The 20,777-nt window shown below is 42.4% G+C and overlaps 1 protein-coding gene across 3 annotated transcripts in view; it reads right to left on the bottom strand.

Moving 5' to 3' along the window:
- Window positions 1-20,777, bottom strand: part of LOC110989419 (neuronal acetylcholine receptor subunit alpha-10-like) — a 37,106-nt gene that overhangs the window by 9,670 nt on the left and 6,659 nt on the right. For 2 of the 3 annotated variants that reach the window (XM_022253790.2, XM_022253794.2), the window contains exons 2-4: window positions 13,676-13,806; window positions 1,364-1,521; window positions 515-559 (exon numbers count right to left, since the gene is read on the bottom strand). In XM_022253790.2, the coding sequence (XP_022109482.1) occupies window positions 515-559; window positions 1,364-1,521; window positions 13,676-13,766 (294 nt within the window). In that variant the 5' untranslated portion in view covers window positions 13,767-13,806. Of the gene's footprint in view, window positions 1-514; window positions 560-1,363; window positions 1,522-13,675; window positions 13,807-14,336; window positions 14,835-20,777 lie in introns of those variants that run through there. The other variant, XM_022253793.2, reaches the window with a different exon arrangement.

The raw sequence follows: 20,777 nt of genomic DNA, 5'->3' as shown, positions 1-20,777 counted from the left end.
GCCAGTAGTCTGTGACCCAAATAAGGTCTGCCACATCAGACTTCCTTTTACCGGCGATTCATCATTCGTGCTGGTGTTCGTTGCCCTAAACCAGATCAAACAACGAATGCAATATCTTGGTATTCACGAGCGATCGACAGTGGAACTGCAACACATTCATCAAGGAACATGAGCTAATTAAGACGACAGGCAGCCGGGCGCTTCAACTTGCTTACATTGAAATTCAGCACTACATCAGTGCTCTTGAGATACCAATTTCGCTATGTGAATGTCTAGATATACACAGAAACTATGGTATTAAAGTGACACCGAAGGGCATCTATGTTGAACACCTCGAGAGGTGCGGGCTCCATTGTGCAGACCAAAACTCGTCATGACGCAAGCATACCCTGGAGCGTATTGAGGTAGCACATTGTTAACCGCGCCAAAATTGATTATCAGAGACACACTTGGTTTACATATAAGGAAAGTTTAATGCCAAAGGATCCGAACAAAAGTTATTTAGGAACTTTACCAGTCTCATGAACCCGCTGATTTGGACGAACTGTTCTCGCTCGTTCTGAAAGAAATTAAGCAAAGGATTACCCGACCAATTAAACTATACTTCGCGGTAATCTTTAGTTCAAAAGACTCGTTGTAAATCACCGTCTAGTACCTCGAAATTACTTCAGTCAGAATGACTTTCAACTCTTTGGAATAGAATTGAGCGGCAACATCATCCTTGAAGGAAACTTTAAATGAGGCCTTTCTGAGAGGAACAATCTTGGTTTGAAAGCTATTAAAGATTAAGAAGAATTATGCCCACAGCATTTGTAATAACATACGATTTGGTATTCATTCCTAAGAGCTTTATTACGTGTCCTGAAGGAGGATCTGTAATCAAAGGCGGATGTGGTTGTGGCACAACAGGGCCATTCCCCCGTTAGTGTTGAATTTGAGTCCATCATCCCTGCAAGTCCCTGCAAGTCCATCACAAGCCATTCAGAGCCAATTCACAGAGCAATTCAAATGAGCTGCAACAAAAGTATTTTTTTTGTCATTGTTAACCCTGTTACTTATGACTGGCCTTGTGACTGGACTTGTGACTGAACTTGTGATGGGACTTGTGATGGACTCGGATACAACACTGCCCCAAATTGAGCAAACAATTTGGAAAATGAGAGATATTTGATTGTTTGGTCTATTCAATTTCTCCCCTTTCCATCAGCAGATGTAAAAGGGCCAGACAACCTTATCACCCCTCAGAAAGGAAAATAAAAGGTTTTATAAAAAATATTTCCTAATTTTTAGCCTCCCCCCTAAAATTAGGCTCTTGATCCGACCATATGCAAGCTGATTGGTCAACAGTGAAGGAAATCCTTACCAGTTCGATGATCTGTGTGACGAAGATTCGAATGGCGACCCCGGTAGGTTGGCTCGCGTCGTAGATCGGTCGAACCGTGACTGGTCCATAGTTCTTTGTCAGGGTTTCCATCAATTTCGAGGCGGCAGGCTTGTCCGGCGACATGCAACTGTATAAATCTTTGCGGGAAATTATTTGGGGTTAGAAAAAAATGACACTTTCCGGTGACCGGGCATTTTGAAAAGCAGCTAGGATGTGGGCGGGGAGTTAGGGTAGGGGTTAACTAGACAGCGCTTGTTCACATATCGAATGAAATTCAAGTTATTAGAGTTTGGGTATCCTTACTACTGTCATCCCTGCCAAGACTTATTTACCGCTCGTCGTGCGGCAAAGTTGCAAGAAGACGTATCACCAGGTTTGGTTTTAGTTCAGTTTGGTTTGCTTCCATACCTAACCATTAAAACATAAAGAAACAATGATATTACAGAATTAAAATGAGAGATGATGAATGGCGGAAACCCGACAGTAAGCAAATGCTGGTTCATGGCCTGGTTCCTTATTTGTCACAATAATATCCATATGGTTGTTGCTGTTCAGTACATATATCATATCATCAGCAGAGGACCTGTCTGCCGGTATGATGCACAATACAGAACGGTGATAGCCAAAATTGACGCTGAGGGTTTGTACTGGTATTTCAGGAAAATGCAGTATACCGCAGGGATCAGGAAGTACTCAGTCCAGTTTACAAGCTACACTGCACAACACTGCGGTTACGCAAAATTAGTGTCATATTTGCACCTTTGGTGTTATCAGAATACTACACTCAGTTTAGTTTTTCAGTGTACATACAATAGCAAAATAAATAGGCATTTTCGCTTTGAAATCATACTTTCATATTTTTATCTAACGCTAGATATAAAGAGGTCAATCATTCAAGTTGCAGATCTTCCGTTTAGCATCCACATATCTGTTTCATTAAGTGACTGATATACACGAATATAGCAATATCAAACTGTACGTTATCGTTCGGGGAACCATTGATAAACATGAATATACAATATCAAACTGAACGTTATTGTTCAGGGAACCAGTGTAACAACCAGCACACCAAAATGAACACACGGAAGTGTATAGGACAGATCATGGCGAAATTAAGATTTATGGAAGTGTCACGTGGAAATAATAGCCTTCAAGTCTCCCATCTACTTCGTGTAATGATTCATGGTACAATCATTATTTTGTAATGCGAGTAGCCAGACGCAATTTGATGAACCAGACTCTACTAAGGCAATGTCCAGTTCCCCGGGATGAAGCAAAATTATGAAATCTACATCACCACAGCAGGGGAGGGTGTGACGACTGGAGTCGATTTCTCGACCGTGCCGTTTCTCAGAATGGAGAACCGAATGACTCCAAAACCAACCAACCACAACCATGTCTTCAAACCTGAGCGATTCCAAATGGGGAGGAAGCATGAATGTTTCCCGATCGCCACCGTTATATCCACGGATCCCAGGGCCTCCCCCTGTATTATCGCATTAAGTAATACAACGTGCTACGTTAATAAGCTAGGCCTATCAAGGCCGACAACTAGTGTTGAAATGAGCCCGCTTCCCCCGAATAAAACAAACATTATAGTTCACACTTTGGGCAGGAAATTAGTTAATCTTTCAAAAGGTCATATTTTCCAATAATCAAATCTGAGAAAAAAACAATTGAGAAAATGTCTCCAGGACACAAATCATGGACTTCCAGAATATTTCGTTACCCACAACCCCCCCCCCCCCACTGTGCCCATGACGCTTCAATACTGCTCCTACGTTAAGCTAATTCCGGTGCAATATGATAATGTATTACTGACAATTTGCTGTAAAAACCTCCTTTATCAATCTCGGTGGGTTGTTAAATTTGGTCACCGAAGAATCACCCCAGTACAGAAAAGGATGGGGCCAAAGACTCAAGACAATCCTTTTCATTCCATAAGAAATAAATTCAAATCTTTGTCTCGGTTTATCAGAACAAATAACCCAATCATTTCTGAGAAATTCCGAAAGTGCAGGGCTGCCGGTTGCGCTCGCAAGTATGAATATGCTGTACAATACGTCTCGGCCCAAGTCATTCACATGAGCAGTTGATAGATTTACACACTGCGCGACGAGAATCAATAATTTTTTTTATAACCGACACAATACTGCTCAGATGTCATTTCGCCATTTTCGTAACTACTCCACAAATCATGTGGACGTTTGCAGACGACGGATCCATTTCGCCCACTTTCTCGTGCAATTTCAATCAATAAACGTCGGCTCTGGCTTTCTTTGCCGTTTGATACGCCAGCCGCGATTTCCCTCAGGCATGAACTGCGAGGGCGAATGCAGACGGCCCTTGCTTGCGAACATTGTCAATGCGGCCTGTAACATGCACTCACTGCGCATGCCCGCTTCAAATATACTTGCCACTGAATCATTCCAACCAGAACTTTATGCTCTCAGTGTGTGAGACTGCCAGAGTTTGAAACATTCAGCGAACTCTCCGCATGGTCTTGCCTTCTAGGCCTCTCAAAATATGCAATTTAACGCTTGGTTAAGTCCCTTAATGTAGATGTCAAAGCTGTCTCAGAATGATTTTGAGACATAGTCAGGCAACCTTTGGGGTTTTTTGTCTGCATTCCAGGCAACCACGAGGAAATTAGAAATGATGTACAGGACATCAAAGGGAAAGGAAAAAAATTACTTGAAATGAATTATTCTCTCCACAGAAACTGACCTTGATTATCAATTTTTTAAGACATCTCAGTCACTGCACTATATGAGTACTCCGTTATTTTCAAGGTCCAGAAAATGTGAATGAAGAAAGACAGAGCACTGTGACCACATAATTTCTATTCCAATGGTAAGCGAGGAGATGTCAGGTGGCAGTCAGGCACATCAGAAAAGTGCACACGATGTTGGGAGACTTGAACACCACAGGTGTAGCCACTCGTGCGATACACACATTTGGGGAGAACAGAAGTGACATTCGGTTTTGCTTATGCGCTCTACAGAGTTTAAGTTCAGCGACGAAAGCGACGCTTGGAAGAGTTTTTTGGCCATTTTGTTTGCGACCACATTCAGAGCATCCACTCTCGTATGACCGGAGTATCAAGATGGAAAAAGATTCAATGTCTATATTTCAGTAGGTGTACATGGTTCCACTTTTCTAATTTTTCTCTAGTGCTATTTGCAAACGTTCGAGAAAACCGATTCTCTAACTAATTTTTCAATCTCGGAAGCGCCAAATAAAAAAACCACAAAACGAGGAAAGGAATTCTGTAGCTTTGCTTGTAAAGAGTAGCTTCAGTCAAGTTACCGGGCCCCAATACCAGTACATTCCGTGGGTTTTAATGATTTTGTGTTTTTGCTCGACCATGCCGCGCATTTAGAGGATATAATTTCAATTAATTATAGGCACACCACTGTATTTCAACTGATAACTAGCGTAAATACGGTCATTTCAAAATAGTGCGCCTCCGAGAGTTTGCAACGCGTGGGCCAATCACCATGCGCGAAATCTGTCGACCCAATGCGCGTTTGGAACGGGGTCGACAAATTTCGCGCGTTGTGATTGGCCAACACGTTTCAAAATCTGGGAGGCACACTATTGTGAACCGCCCGTATTCAACGAAGTAGGCAAACTTGGGCAGTACAGTTACAAGGTGAGTCACTGATTTGATATAATTCGTTCATTTGATCCATCCAGGGGACGTTGCACAATTCACACAAGCACATTGCTTTCAATCTTCTATTTTAAGCTGTGGGCCTACTCAGGAAACCTTGTGAGGAGCAGCACCACAAAGTGGGCAGGTGTGGCTCTGAAAAAAAAGTGATAAAATCTACTCCAAAGTTTACGGTCGATAACGGCTCACTGCCCTTACTAATTGAAGTGGCAATGACGTGAGGCAAACTTATCAGGATGGTTATTTTACGAGCTCTAACTTTGTATATTGCCTGCGGTCTGCATGGCAGCTAATGCGCTGGATTTGAACAGCCCCTTAGAATCGGTATATCGCGATGGCGCGTTAATTAGTATCTTATGTTGTTCACCGGAGCGTTTAGATTAGACTATAGATTATTTAAACCACGCAACAATTTTTGTGAGAAGCACCATTTCTGACAGCTTAGGACGGGCGAGTTAGGGCGTGCCATACACGTCACTAGGCAGAAAATGTCACGTGCTGACATTGCCAATTCAAGTTTTCAAGAAAGACAAAAGGGGTTGCATGAGGCTCATTTCCCATGTTACCTTAAACAAACGAATACTGCGCTTGTGTGCGCGTGCGTTCACGTACGAAACTAACAAATTTGGGAAACTGAAAATGTGTAAGTTGTCCTGGCAAGCCAAGCACAAGCACTGTAACCCTGGGGCCAATTTCATAGAGCTGCTTAAGCACAAAATTTGCTTATTAAAGCGCGAGAAAACCTTGCTTGACAAATCAGGTTTCCAGCCAAAACTCCATGTGATGTATATTGGTTTGGATTGGTATTCACCTGTCTTTTGGTTAGCATGACAATCACATAGATTTTGAGCTGGTGACCTTTGTTTGTTAAGCAAGGTTATTGAGCTTAAACAAATTCCGTGCTTAAACAGCTCCATGAAATTGGTCCCTGGCAGCTTTCAAGCAACATGTATATGCCAGTACATCTCATAAACACAAAATGACTGAAACTCCTTAATACGCAGAAGCACGGAGCACGTAATTGAAAGCCGAACTGAGCCTTATTTCTTCCAAGTTTCTATGTACTTTTTTGCCAGTTTTGCTTTTGCTTCACACATCTGAATTATGCACAGCTATGACAAATTTTAAATAAATTTTAATTCATAATGAATGTACTAAATCAATGAGACCTCCTAACCTCACCTCAATGTGTTCATTTATAGCAGACAAGGATGTGACCATTTATTTACCAACATGTCTATACTAAGCTACAAGTATAAACACTTTTGCAGCAGTCGTCTATGAAGTGGATCAAACCACTAGCTGCACCGTATGCCGTAGCCAAGCAATACGAACAACGTTGATGCAGGTTGCGGTTTATTAACCGTGGCATGATAATGGCAAAGACCGGACGCCGTAGCCACAACTAATTAAAAACAATGCGACTGAATGAATGCACTTTTCTCATGAGGAACATTAGATATCTCCACTCTTTATACTAGATACGCTGAAAAAGAAAGAAATGAAGTTTGGCCTGGCAACACGAGGGGTATCTCAAGAAGTTATCTCCAGCACGGAGGAAGAAATGCATAAGCCTCATCTGAATCTGGACTTTCAGCCAAGTGAATGAACACTCCAAGACACGTGTCTGAATTCCCCGACCAATCAAACTCAACAACCAGATCATCGGCGACAAAATCACTTGACTTCAGCCGCCGTCAGTCTGTGACCGGAAAATGTATTTTGCTGTACAAGGTCCGGCAGTGTCCGGTAACCGTTAGCAATTTGAGCCGGACTTTGACCTTCTTAGAGACACTCCGTCCGCGCCATTATCCAATTAAAAACGCCTAGAAGTAACGAACCAATTGCCATTTCCTTCCCTTCAAACGTGTCAAGTCATTTATTTTTATCAATGTCTCTTTCTGTGCGCGAGGGAGAAAAGAAGGAAATAAAGGCTATGTCACCTTCAATGAAGTATTTTCCCCCAAACGATTGGTTCATCAGCGAGGGGAGACTGAGACAGAAATCCAATTTATTTCGTCCTTGCAAAAGTTCGAAAAGTGATGTAATACCGTCTATAATGAGTTTTGACACCATGCCATTCGGTTCAATTACGTCATTAATAGGCTCACCCAAGGTGGCAGGACTATAATCGGACCAGTTTTAGAACCTCTGTTCGTCCCACATGCACTTATCACAAATTAACATATGGGATACGAGTACGACAGATCGGTGGAATCGTCCGTATACGGATATTTGGCCCAAAAGTGCCAGTTTGAAATTGGGCCACAGCTCACATTTGCGCTCATGCGTAGCTCTGAAAACAACCGCTTTTCCGGTCTTTGCTGTTCAACTCGAACCCGACTGCAGACACGATAAATGCTACAACCGTTAAAGTTTTTTACTACTCTAACAGGAAGGTCCAGTATCAAGATATTATCATCTAATTGGGAGGTTGTCTCCTCGTCCAGACTGGCAGTAAAACCATCTCCCGTAGCGAAGTATTTATGTATTCACATAGTGTTATGTGTTACAAAACTATTGCGATTCGAACAGAGCCTAAGCACAAAAAAGGAACAGAGTGCATTCAAAGCTACACCACACCGTGTACAATCTGTCTGATTACAACATCTATAGTGTAATTTGACCACCAGAAATAGGAGCCATTATCGTGGTGGCACAACGCTCGTGGACAGGTGGTACGCGCGCGTTACATGCCTCTTCGACCAATAGGGTGTCTAGATATGTCACATGTACGCGCGCGTCAAGCTGAGGAATGTGCGTGTGAGTGCGGTGCCACCGCAGTTATGGCGTCTAATCGGATAAGTCTATATACAAAAAAGACTTGTGGGTGGCAAACATTGATCCACCCACAACAATAAGGGTATTTTTATGGTGTTACTTATCCCTGTCTTGATAACTCCTGTGATGGGGCAGACAGATGTTGAATTCATGGAAATATGAGGCAAAAATGACGTTTTAGCTCATTGACTGTGGTGAAACTATCACTTCAAACTGTACAGTCCGCTGTCGATGAGACGTCAAGAGCATCCTCTTCAAAAATATGAAAGCCATTTGAAGGGGCATTTGAAGTACATTCAAAGGAGATGAAATCTTTCAAATTGAGGCACAGCGGGAAGTACTTAAACTACCATCGCACGCGACTCCTAATCAGGTGCCTGGTTTTGTTTTCAACTTGTCGTGCTCAAAGCTAAGGCATGGGAGTGAACATACGTGGCTGATGTTGAACATCCTCACACCTGGCAAGCAAGCTGCTCTAAGGTAGGCAGACACTGACACCGGATTCTGACTTGAATATTTTAACCTTGGATGACTTCATAAGAAATCTTTTCCCCCGGCACTTAAATTCACAAACATTTTGATAGGACTTGACGAAGGTGTTTTCCTAGCCCACACAGTATGGGCGTGACTGTTTTATAAAAAATGGGAGCCATACTTTCTATGAATTCCCCTCTTACCACACAGTAGCCTAAATTAAGCCTAACTTGTTGGGATCATTTTTGATCTACAGCATTTTTGTAATTTAAGAACGCATCCATTATTATTCTTTAATTTCCTTTCTGATGTTCAGGAGAGGAAAGTATAAGTGTGTTTTTTTTTCCTACAGGAAATTGCCTTCAAAATAAAATAAAATTTACTGTTCTGTCTCTGAAATCAAACGAGCCCGCTGAGTAGCCTGAAAAGAAAGATTTAAGGACATTTGGCAGGATAATTGAACGAGTTCATTGTAGATGAGGCCTTAGGTCTTTTTAGCCTCATTTGTTCAACCACTCCTGCTGTGATTTATTTGACAATCGATCCTCCCATTCCGGCTTTATCCATGACCCAGAAGTTCTCACCGCTGTCGGGTCTATTTACTCATGTTCGAGCACCTGTCTGATTAGTCCTTTTTACTCCATGTGTTTTCCACTTGCTGTCACGACCAGTCCACTTTTCCATCACTATATACACGCTTCGCTCATGCTCTGACTTCCTTCGATTTCGGCTCATCGGAAATGAGCGCAACTTGCGTCAAAGAGGAAAAAAAGGGCTTTGAAAAAACTCTCCTAAATTTTACATGAATTTGCGCTTGGTAATCAACTTGAAATGACTGAGTAGTTGCACCCTATTAATTATTTTTGAGTCAATTACTTTTGACGTCAGCTGATGTTGACCTTGGCCGATGCATTAGCTTTTGTGGCCATTCTGATCACGTATCATGATTATCCATCTTCGTTTTTTAATCAATCCGGCAGGGAAAAGAATAAACAATTTTCTAAATGGAGGATATCACATTATGCGTCCAAGACGCAAAATAAACCTGGTCGCTCCAGAAAATGATTTACAAAACATTTTTCCGGAAAATGCTGAAGCATCAGTTTAAAATTGAAAATGTGATTTTTTTTCCTGATTATGGCATCGTGCCAAGTGACTCAAGCTAAGAAAATTACATAAGGAGAGACGGGCAATTTCTGTGGAATACTCCCCCATTCCTTCTGAAGACGTGTAAAAAATCACAAAAACGTCTCCCACGCCGACCTGCACTGGCTTCCCATCCAACAACGAGTCCAGTACAACCCGTGTCTCATCATCTTATAAGATCCTACAGGGTGATGCTCCAGCTTATTTGGGTGATCTTTTCTAGTTCTATGCTCCAGGTCATCGGCGTTTGCGGTCATCCAAAAGCAATCTACTCAAGGAAACTATGGCTCATTATTGTTGGGGGAGAGAAGCTTTCAAATTGCAGCATCCAAACTTTGGAACTCTTTACTGGAATCTGTGAGACTATTGAAATCACTTGACACATTCAAGGACAGATTAAAATAATAACAATTATTATTATTAACCCTCAAAACGACCACAAAAATTTCAGAATTTTGTTCTAGGTTCGCCCTGGGATGGACGTAGGAAAGGAATATTTATGACTTGATTTTCACATTTCAGGTAGAGAAATGGGAACGTTCTTTGGTTCTGTCTGTTGGTACACAGGACCAATTTAGTGGATAAAAAAATGGTTAAGACGAGAGACAAATCTCAATGCAACAATCTGAACCGCCCCGATGTACTCTTACATTCCCCTTTCGCGACACTTTTTGTTACACTGAAAATCCCAGCACCTAAAATTCCCTCAAGAAAACTGGCAATTCCTCATGGGGATGGTTGAAGTTTTGTGTCTTTCATTGCACCCTTAAAGCGAGCACAGTTTATAAACATACACCAAGACGATAGAGGTGATTCCATTCTGCTACTCGAGCGGGATAAAGATTGCACACATTGTCACCATTTTTACACTGTCCCAAATAATTCACCACAGTTTGCACCATCATACATGAAACTTGGATGACAAACAAAAAATACACTCTATGAATAAATCTATGCAGCTATGAAAGAAGTGCACCGCGATCAGTTTCCACTTATGGTCTTAAAGAAGCAAACTTTAAAGCTTATCAGAAGAAGGTTTGAGGACTCCCTTCTATAAACGTCAGGGTTTTTTATGTTGGACTATGACGTGCATGCAAATGAGCTGTACTCTATCAGCCAATCAGAATCAAGATTTCAACGTCATTCGTCTAGCACAGCCCAGTTCGTTTTCTTTTTCAAGCTGTGTAACCTGTGACCCTTAAAGAGCCTTTGAGAAATACTGTCTTTTGGTGTTTGTAGTGTAAAATAGTAAGCTCTTAGCCAAATGGAGTTGTTAAACGCCGAAGATGCACCCGAGGTTATAAAACGCCACAGAAGCACCAAGTCCCTACGCTATTCATGTACGGTAGATGCAATGGCAATTCTGTAAACACAAAATGCACTGTGCGAATGCTTTGGCTTGGAAAGACGCGTTCAACCGTCAAATCACATTTTGAATGAAATTAAGGTAGTAGAGATTGCAAGGCCTGTGGACAGAGGATGTTCTTCCCTCGAAGTTTGGCTGAATGTATTCTGTTTTTACCAGGACGGCTAATTTCCTACTGTACGATCCACAAGCCATGGCGATACTGAATTCAGAAGAATACAAACAGATGCAATGCTAACAGTGTTATCTCTGACATTACATTTTGAAAGTATGGTGCACTACATATAAATCATGCGGATAATAAACGAAGGTGGACCCAGAAAAAATTTTCTTCAGAGGAGGGGCAAACATTTTCCGAGGAGGGGGAAAATTACGACGAATGTCTTCAGTCTCTTTAACCTTTTGGCCATGTCTCAGGGGTGAAGTTAAATTTGGGAGGGGGACTTTTGATATGCTTTATGGCGGGATAGAAATGAAGTTGGAAAAAGATTTCTTTTATTAACTTTCATAACAGAACCGTCTCTTTTTCCTACAAAAGCCGAGGCACGGCCCCTCTTGGCCCCTGGGTCTGCCAATGATACAAAGGTACAAATGGTTACGTTTTCTTTATAAAAAATTCCCTTTGAATCTGTGTGTCTGAGTGTGTTCAAATTATTAGTACAATTATCATAAACGATGAGGGGCTGGGGTACCGTTCTGCATCAGGCTCGTTCGCACACTCACTAATTGCAATTCTTTCCAGCTGGCTCGTTCAATCTCATTTGGCAGGAGTGTAGCTCACAAAGCCCCTGGGAACGGGAGGCGTGTGCGGAAGCTGATAATGGCGCTTTGAAAATGTCAAAGACTATTCCAACAGGTTGGCAGGGAGGAAAAGAGTTGATTGAGTCCTTGTGTTACTGCCGAATCGATTAGTGCCTAATTCATGCCTAAAATGTGAGAGGCATGGTTCCCTTGGGAACCCCTTGTGACATCATTGATTTGTTTCTCAATCCTTCCACGAATCGATTCCAAATTACGAGGACGGTTCATTGCAGCTCATTAAAAAAGTGCGTTACCATGCTTGTCCAACAGTAAACCCCATCGAAGTCCTGACTTATACTAATTACATGCACAACTTGGCGGGAATAGAGCAAGACTCCCTGAGCCGGTGCGGTGTTTTGCACCTGTGTTCACCGGGCCACGAGATGAATTGTAAGGGAGCAGCGCAGGTCCACTGTAATAGTTTTCCCACTCCAAATTCACCCGTTTATACATTACCCGGATTAGGAAATTGCAGTCGAGTTGCTTGGACGTAAATACTGCGATACCGTGTTGGGTTCGACCCCACATACTGTCGCACGTGTCGCATACTGTCGACGCCGTAACTATTGGACTATGACACCACATTTTTCCAGGTCTTTCAGATATCTTCTACCCCATTCCCGCCAAACAAAATTCTGTTAACAAATTTCTCACATCATCCCGTGCTAAACACTGCAAAATGTCACATTAGTCTTTTATGGTTGCATGACAATTCTCTTTACTATCTCAAAATCCATGACCTGTTTTACAGAAAACAAGCATAAGTCTATTTCATTTGCATGTGCCGACAACCAACAAGAACAGTTCTCCTGAAGTCGATTCCTAAACCTTGCGTGGAGTCTGTGCTAAGCCTTCAACTGTTCACGTGAAAGCAGGCTTCAGTAATTGAACACCGGAAGATAGGCGCTGATCCGACTGGAACGTAAGATACGTAACCCCCACAAGAGCTCCACGCATATCCTTATTTGATGAAAAAATTCTCAAAGTGTTTCACAACATAGAACGGGCTGAAAGTACTCCGCCTGAAAGGCTTAACTGTAAGACATGATTTTATGAAAACATGTTTTTTCCATCTCATGACTTGTAAATTAACATCACCCCTGTGCGTCTGCATGTCTGATACTGAAGGCCATAATGATAAAATTTATTTATTTCTAATAATGACCGGCACTGCCTGTCAGGCCTATCAAATGATATATCTCCTGGTAAAAGGTTATTTTAGGAACATTGCCTGTAATGGTTAAAACGTGACCCATTGTACTTTGTGTGCAATGTTGTTTTCAACCGTAACGAGTGCTGGATGATTGAAGACGATTAGAAAACGAAGGCCATAAAAAAGGCCTCTTGTTACAGGCAAAAAACGCGGAACTTTTAAAGTCGTGTGATCTTCTCAGGAACTTCCCGAATTATCGGATAAATGTGTAGTTCCTTAAGCTGGCAATGCGTCAGTTTCGCCTTCAAGTTGCCCGTGAATATTGCCACATCAGACTGAACGGCAATAAGATTTGACTGAACCTCATAAAAAATTCATTTACAAAAAATGAATGGAGGTTGACACCGCTGTGGCTCTGGTAACACCCGTGTGATACAGTAAGGGCGAATCCAGATCCAAATTTTCGGGGGGGGCTGACTTTTCGGAAATTTTAAAAATTAACCTTTTATGGCTTTTCTGAGGGGTATAGATGGTGGGATTTTTTGGTTGGTTTTGCACGTTGGGATGAGAAAAAATGAAATAGACCAAAAACTCACCCTTCTTCAAAGAAAAAGGGAAATGAGGCTCTTTTTTTGGGGGGGGGTCCTATAGGCCTCCCCCAATCCACCCCTGGTGTTTATCGAACACAAAATGTATATACGCTTTGGAAATGACTTAATCTTCAGGAAAGAAACTTGCAGTATGCAACAGATCATCAGAAACCTTTTCATTCATTCGTTTTATGAATCTCCATGCAGGATAAAACAAGTTCTGGTTTTGTGTCCAAGGACTGCACAGAAACACTCCCAATATTGTTAAAACCAAACGTTTTAAACGAAAAATCCTTAGGCCTACCTGGTTCCTTGAGCAGCAACAGACAAGCCACGAGGAGCGCAGACGCCACACGGGGGAATATCGAGGCAGGGCCGTGGAGATGCTGTGCCATCGTGAATGGGAACCGTCAACGGGAACCCTCGCGATAACTCCTGTATATTAACGAGATTCGACAAGTTTGGCGTGAAATTACACCGTCGCATAAGAGCGCCAATGTGTGAAATACTCCCCCGGCCCTCGATTCCTGCATAGTACGGTCGGGCGAGGAACAAATCAGCAACCTGACAGGTACAAGGTGCATGCGTTATGAGATACCAGAACACTGAGTATATATTAGCGGGCTTTACCCTTCGCCTAAACACAGACTTCTTCATAAAACCTAGCTCTGTATCTTCTCAGTCGATCAATTTAGAACTCAAAGTTGATTGGACCTATCCAAATATTTGGTCCAAATATAACAAATTTGATTGCAAGGAGTAAGCATTTTTCCCTTGACTGCACAACATTTTATCAGAATTTTCGTACAGGATAAAGATACCGATGCCCGTTTCAGACAGCAGATCCCAAACGACAGATTTCAGATTGAGTGCCTGTTTGAAGCAAATCTCGTCCCTGTCTATACGTTAATCACCAATCGGTTTCGGACACTGTCCAGTTAGATAATTCCCTCTTGACTCCTTACCAGTCGATGAGAGAGCACGCAAGATGCACAGGTGGGGTAAATCGAAGGAGAGGTTTAGATGGGGGTCCGCAGTAATCACTTTCACGGGGCCGTGTCGCAAGCAGGTGCCGCCCGTCTCGTTGCCCCCGTGCCAAGCCGCGCGTGGAGGTAATTCAGACAAACATTCTGAGTCTGCCGTGTTTCATTAATAAGCGGCCGAACGGAGAAATGGAGTAGTTTTTCCCGGCTGACTGCTAATAAGCCGGCGCGCGTATCTTGACGTTATCCCGCCCCCCACAGAAAAAAAAACTAATGGACCTGGGTGTTTACACACCCGTCACTGGCTACGATTGAGTCACATCGACACACAGTTCTCCCATGAATCTCCGAAGGACGTGACACTAATTACACATTTTACTTTCCCCACGAGACAATCTGTTTTTTCACTGTTTTGCCTCTCATCACCTAGAAAGAAATAATGACAAATTCAGGAGAAATTCTTCTCTTCAATTCCCTTCCCTCGTCAGTTAATCAAAGTGATGGAGATTCACAACTGGTGTGTCAAAATGTAACAGGCGCTGCAATGTTTAATAGACTACATCACTTCCCGTTTCTGAATAACTATACAGCGCTTGTGACAGACATCCCCCAGTTACACAAAGACTGAGGCGTCTGGTTTCACTCTACACATGTTGTTTATCAGTTTGCGTAGAAAAAATTCTCTCATTCTAATCTGTTCCACGCAGGCCAACACTAATTTTCATGTACTATTCATTGCAGTATTATTTTCGAAGGTAGAAAAAATTCTCAAGCGACAAGCCTCAGCAACAATTCCAGTTCAATTATAAAATTGCCCTCGGGTATACAAAAACTTCAGATAAACTGAAATGAATACGCTGTATAGCATTTGAACTGAGGCCCCAAAACACAAGTGGAGAAAAAAAGTTCAAAAATTTAGTTTTAAAAATTCGTCCCCTCGAAATAACATTTCGTTCCCTCGGTGCGGTATTTCATTGAAAACAATTTTTCATTCACAATCAATTTGTGTTTAGAAAAAAAAGTTCCATTTCATAAACGGAATAATTTTCTTGCAAGATCTAAAACAGTCCTGACAACAACACCATGTATCAAGTCCAGATATGTTTTTGGGCAGAGATTTTTGCCAAGTTGTTCCATACCTCATGCTCCAGCGGTAAAGCAGTTAAGCGTTCCAATATGAGCGTTTTACAATAGTGCGCCTCCAAGAGTTTGCAACGCGTTGGCCAATCACAGTGCGCGAAATTTGTCGACCCAATGTGCGTTTGGAGAGGGTCGACAAATTTCGCCCTGTCTGATTGGCCAATGCGTTGGAAACTCTTGGAGGCGCACTATTGGATATTTTCTGTATTGTGCACGAATACACTGTCTTGCCTGAGCAGGACCAAGAGAGGGCACAATTTCCCTAGCAACAGAGCCTTCTTTGGTGGAAACTGCACTTCGCTGGTTCACAAACGAATATGAAATGCTGCCAACAAAATGAACACTCACCAGCAACATGGCTCTTTTCAACCGTTAATGGGGTTCCTCTGCTCAAGGCGGATTGGAATTGTGTTCCAAAAAAATAAATAAATAGGTTTGCAGATATCAAGATGGAATGCATATCCACGGGGGCATGATGGAGCCAAATTTCTGGATGGTGCCCGAAGGGGTAGGCTTGTTAACATAGTGGTTTACAAGGGAAAACTGGACAACTGTCATTGGTTCTATTGCATTGGCTGAATTAACATGGGGAATGGAATAGCAAGTATATCTAATTAAATTATATTTTCATGCATTTTACACCGACAATTAAATTACCTTTGGAAAATGAAAAAACATCTGGACATACATTTTGACAAAAGGATGGAATGCTTTTAGACGGCAAAGAAATCGATTGTAGCTCAAAACATGGCAAACAATTTACCTTTTACATGAGGAAAAAAAGGGACAGACGAAAAACAGTTGCAGCATACATTATGGTAATACCTGTCCAAAATGAAGGCACAGGTCTGCAGATGAATTATTTACGAAGCGGAATTGATTTTCTGCCCACTAACATTTGGCAAATCTGACGATTATAAATCAGCAAAGTAGAGCAAATGGTTTTTCTTTTGTGTAGCTGCCGCTCTTAGTGCTTTAAGTATGATTGTATTGCTTTTTACGGCCACAGTATGATGTTGGGTTATTCGAACGATAACTAGCGCGCAAGCGCGCCAACTGAGTGATGTTGTTTTGCATAATGTCTTGTTTCCATACGTCCTTGGCCCTTTGGTAAGAGTCACGACCAGTGGCATAGATAGGATTTAACTAGTGTGGGCACCTAGGGGGCATCAAGAATTTGTAGGGGGTACGCCCCCAGGCCCCCCTGTGGCTATGCCACTGGTCATTTGCCACTGGCCGGGTTTTTTTTTTCAATTTTGGGGCACAAAAGAAACGCATAACTTGCGACACTGTTTACCACCGACAGGAACAAATGCGCATCCAACCAATAATAGGGAGACATAATTATATAAAATTCATTTCACCTTACAAATCAAGTTAACGCAACCAGGGTGGATTAAAAAAGTACGACAGTAATAGGCCTGTCAGTGAAGTAAAACCAATTTAAAATATTGCTCCTTTTTGTTTTACCAAGGGATGGTCTTACCTATATTAAATTGTGGAATGCAACCAGCTGGCCGAACAGGGTCAACGCTTCGACCCCAAGGCCACACACTAACCGCTGAAATATGGGTAAGCTCATCGTAAACAATACTTTTTTTAATGACCAGAAATTTACCTTTGCAGTTTCCGCACTGCAGTTGAATGCTCCCAGTTCAACCAGCGACCAAAAGTCGATATCCCCCATTCTACCAAAGATGAATTCTACCTTCAGTCTTTTTAGGCAATAGCACAATAGGCTTGCAGCCTCGACTTCAGACAGCTATTCTTACCGTCCCTAATGGACTCCAGATCTGTTTTTATTATTGATGTGCTGATGATCGACCTCTTAACTCCTTAAATTTAATTACTTCGAGCAACAAACTCTGGAAACGCCAGAATGCACCCTCGCTTATACGTCTCGGGTCAATTCCTTTAAAGATTATTCGAGCTGTCACACATAACAGGGCATAGATGTGATCAGGGGAAAAAAAGCTACAAAATAAAAGCGGCAAGTCGATCTTCCTTGATCAAGGGCGGGTCCAGAACCAATTTTCTTTTTTTTTGGGGGGGGGGAATTTTTGAAACAAACTTGAAAGCGCTAACACTTAAGAAATGGTACTCTTCATTCTCTTGGAGGTGATTTCGTCGTTGTTTGAAAAAGAATCCCATTTTGCCCTACCCCGACCCAAAACATGGGAAGGGCGCTGACGCTCTCCTTACAAGCAGTAATTTCAGAAAACAGTGCTTTACAGAAAAGAATACATTCAGATTTTTTTTAATATAAACCTCGTGTTTGTTTACAAAACGAAGCTGATCATACACAGTGTTGATTGGGGTGCGTGCAAAGCCTGTCTGACTTTCATTTTCCTTCAGGGAAATTACTCTGTGCACTCTCGACGACTTGAACTCCATCTCAAATTCCGTCGATTACATGCAGCGTGTATCATTAGCGAGGCTGTGGTGAATTTTTGCTCGTTTATATCTTGCAAAAATCACCGTTGAGATTGGCCATGCTCGAGTGCTGTGTACTACTTTAAGAGACAGAAAAATTCTTGCCCTTTTATCCCTTAGGGCTTTTCCCATCAATTTCCGTAAAGCTGGCATCTGGACAATTCTTTTGGACAGAGAAACAGATGGGTTAACGGTGGGCAGCGGTGTACCGTAACAGCCCTGCCGGCGGCACCAAGGATATCACACGGGATGAAAATAAAAACCCGCATATCAAAGGATGTCACGGATGAAAAAGATCGACCTACGACCAGTTCATGAAAGCTCATCCCTTTGTAGAATTGTAAGAGCACATCACGCGTGGTGGGTAAATAACTCTCTGAAGAAGATAAATGGACAGTTGATTTTCCGACGTTGAGCAAAGCTTGTGAATGCAACGTTGTAAATAGGCAGACCTAACACTGTAACAGATATGAAAATGGCTATCAAGAGTGAGCAATTACACCACTACCTCTGGATAGATTGGAAGAACGGCCAGAAAAATTGAGGAGAAATGGAAATTAACGTATGCATAGCTACACCAGCATTATGAAGGTCTTTGCCAGGAAGTTGTCTGTTGACACCAGGCCCAAGCAATTTGGTATCAGACTACATGTATTTTAATAATTACGGCTGTTGCCGAGGCAACGCAGAATGCCTTTGTGCGCGCCCATTGCAGGCCTTTGCTCAGCCCGCCCCGCCGGAACTATTGAAGTGAAGTAGCAAACTATCTGTGTACACGTTTTAGCCCTTGGTACCTTCATTCACAGTAATGGAATTTTAATGTTCTTAACTTGCACTCATATTTGAACTGGTGTCCAGTATATACAGTCATTACTAATGGCCTTCAATTCAACACTTCACTTCAGCGCGAGTATGCATTCATAATGCACATAATACATAGGGAATAGTGATGCATAATCTGCTACAAAGGTTTCGTCACTGACCAACTTAGAATCCATGACAACAAAGGAAACTGACAATTAATTAACAAATTAGCACAAATCGCCTATTCTCTAGAGAACAACGAATCTTCCTATGGTTTTAATTAAGGGCAAAGTGGTAATGGACAGTCATGTTATTATAATTTGAATTCGTAGCCATAACATTCGAACAACCCTGGGGGAAACGACCACAGTCACTGCGTAGAACGGTCTGAAAACCAACGAATAACCCGGCTCTCATACAGTAATTTAATTCACATCTTTTCAGCTGCTCATCGTATTAATTTTGTTTCTTCAGCATATTAAAGACTGGTTCATGCGTTTTAAAAATTATATTGTTCAAATCCAAATAGAGTCTTTCAACTTGACTTGAATGTTGACACCACAGCGAAATTTATTGTGCGAATCTCATGTTTTTTTCTTGATGTTAACCGCTCGTGGGGGCTTTGAATATTCATAAGTCCACAGCTAACTCAGCTATTCTTTTTGTTCTTAGGCTAAATTAAGGAGTAAACCCTAAGGAATATTCTTCTATAAACCTGATGCCAGTTGGACGAAATTTACCATCGTCAAAAAGACCATAAAGGAAAGGGTTCAATCAGTGATGTTGTTGGATTCTCCATTAAAACCTATGGTGGACGCTTTTCCCTTGCTAAACAGAACGTGGCTTTTCTCCGCGGTATTTGTCAGACAAATTTGCCCACTCAGAAGTCATTAAAAAGTATTATTACATGATTAGAAAGCTAAGGTATTTGTCATTCTTATCATGTGCATTTTATGACAAATTACAGTAAGAAAGAGCTGTCATGATTGTATAAAAAGAAAAGTGGTGTTTCTAGCCTCGGTTGTATGACCAAGACGTTAGCAAAGCAGACTTGCCGGACGCTACCATTTTCAGTGTGGGTAAATGTATGTACCCCTGCGTTGAATATTTTCAGAATTGTAGTTATTCTCTTCTCTGGAGTACTATATTAGCGTGGTGGAGGAGTTGCGCACCTCAGGTGTTCTGTTATTCCTAGCAGGGCCACCCAAGCCAGACAGGACAAAGGGTAGAGGTCAGACAAAAGGTAGCCCACTTCTGTCAGCTCGGCAGCAGGGGCTGGCAGCCACACTTTCAGCACATCTTTCTGTTTGGACACTGGTGCAGTGTAGTCGACTAACTGGAAGATATACTCTTTTGAGCCAACGGCTGTTGGTCAACAGACACACTAATAGTTTGTCACTGCGGAGCAGCCTAATTCACTCGTCCCCGCTGTCATGCTCTTTGGACTCGATGACTGATAGGCCCAGAGGACAGTGTCTGTCCCAGGCAAGGATTCTTTCTCTTAATCCTACTGCCCCAGCGCTTGGTGTCTACAGATCATGATGGTTCTCAAGAGTAACCCGTCCGTCACCGGCATCGCGGGGGCTACCCCTTGTGCATGGGTGCTTCCGCTGCCTGGCAAGGTTCGCGTTCTAGGCTGGCGCGTCTGGGTCGTCATCCTACTGCTGCCTACAAAACCTTTGCTTGCTGGAATGTCCGATCTCTAGGTGTTTATACAGATGACCATTCCTCCTCACCAAGAAAGTCTGAAGTTGTTGACTACGAGCCTTCCCGTCTTGGCAGAAGTGTTGCTGCGCTTAGCGAAACCTGGCTAACTGGTTATGGCTCTAGTCGTGAGGAAAACTTCACCTTTTACTGGAGTGTTTACCCAGATGATATGAGACCTATGCACGGGACAGGGTTTGCAGTGCGGAATTCTCTACTGCCGGGTATTCATCAACCAGTTGCCTAGTCCCCTCGCCTTATGTCTCCTCGATGGTGTCTCAGCCCTGGTTATGTCACCTTAATCGCCGCTTACGCACCCACCCTGGCCTCTAGCCTAGTGAA

Source organism: Acanthaster planci, linkage group LG09 (assembly GCF_054643075.1).
Source record: "Acanthaster planci isolate LZ-2023a linkage group LG09, COTS_SCS, whole genome shotgun sequence".
NCBI classification, from domain to species: Eukaryota; Metazoa; Echinodermata; class Asteroidea; order Valvatida; family Acanthasteridae; genus Acanthaster; species Acanthaster planci.
Note: the sequence above shows the minus strand (reverse complement) of the source record. Positions and strands in the feature narration are given on the sequence as shown.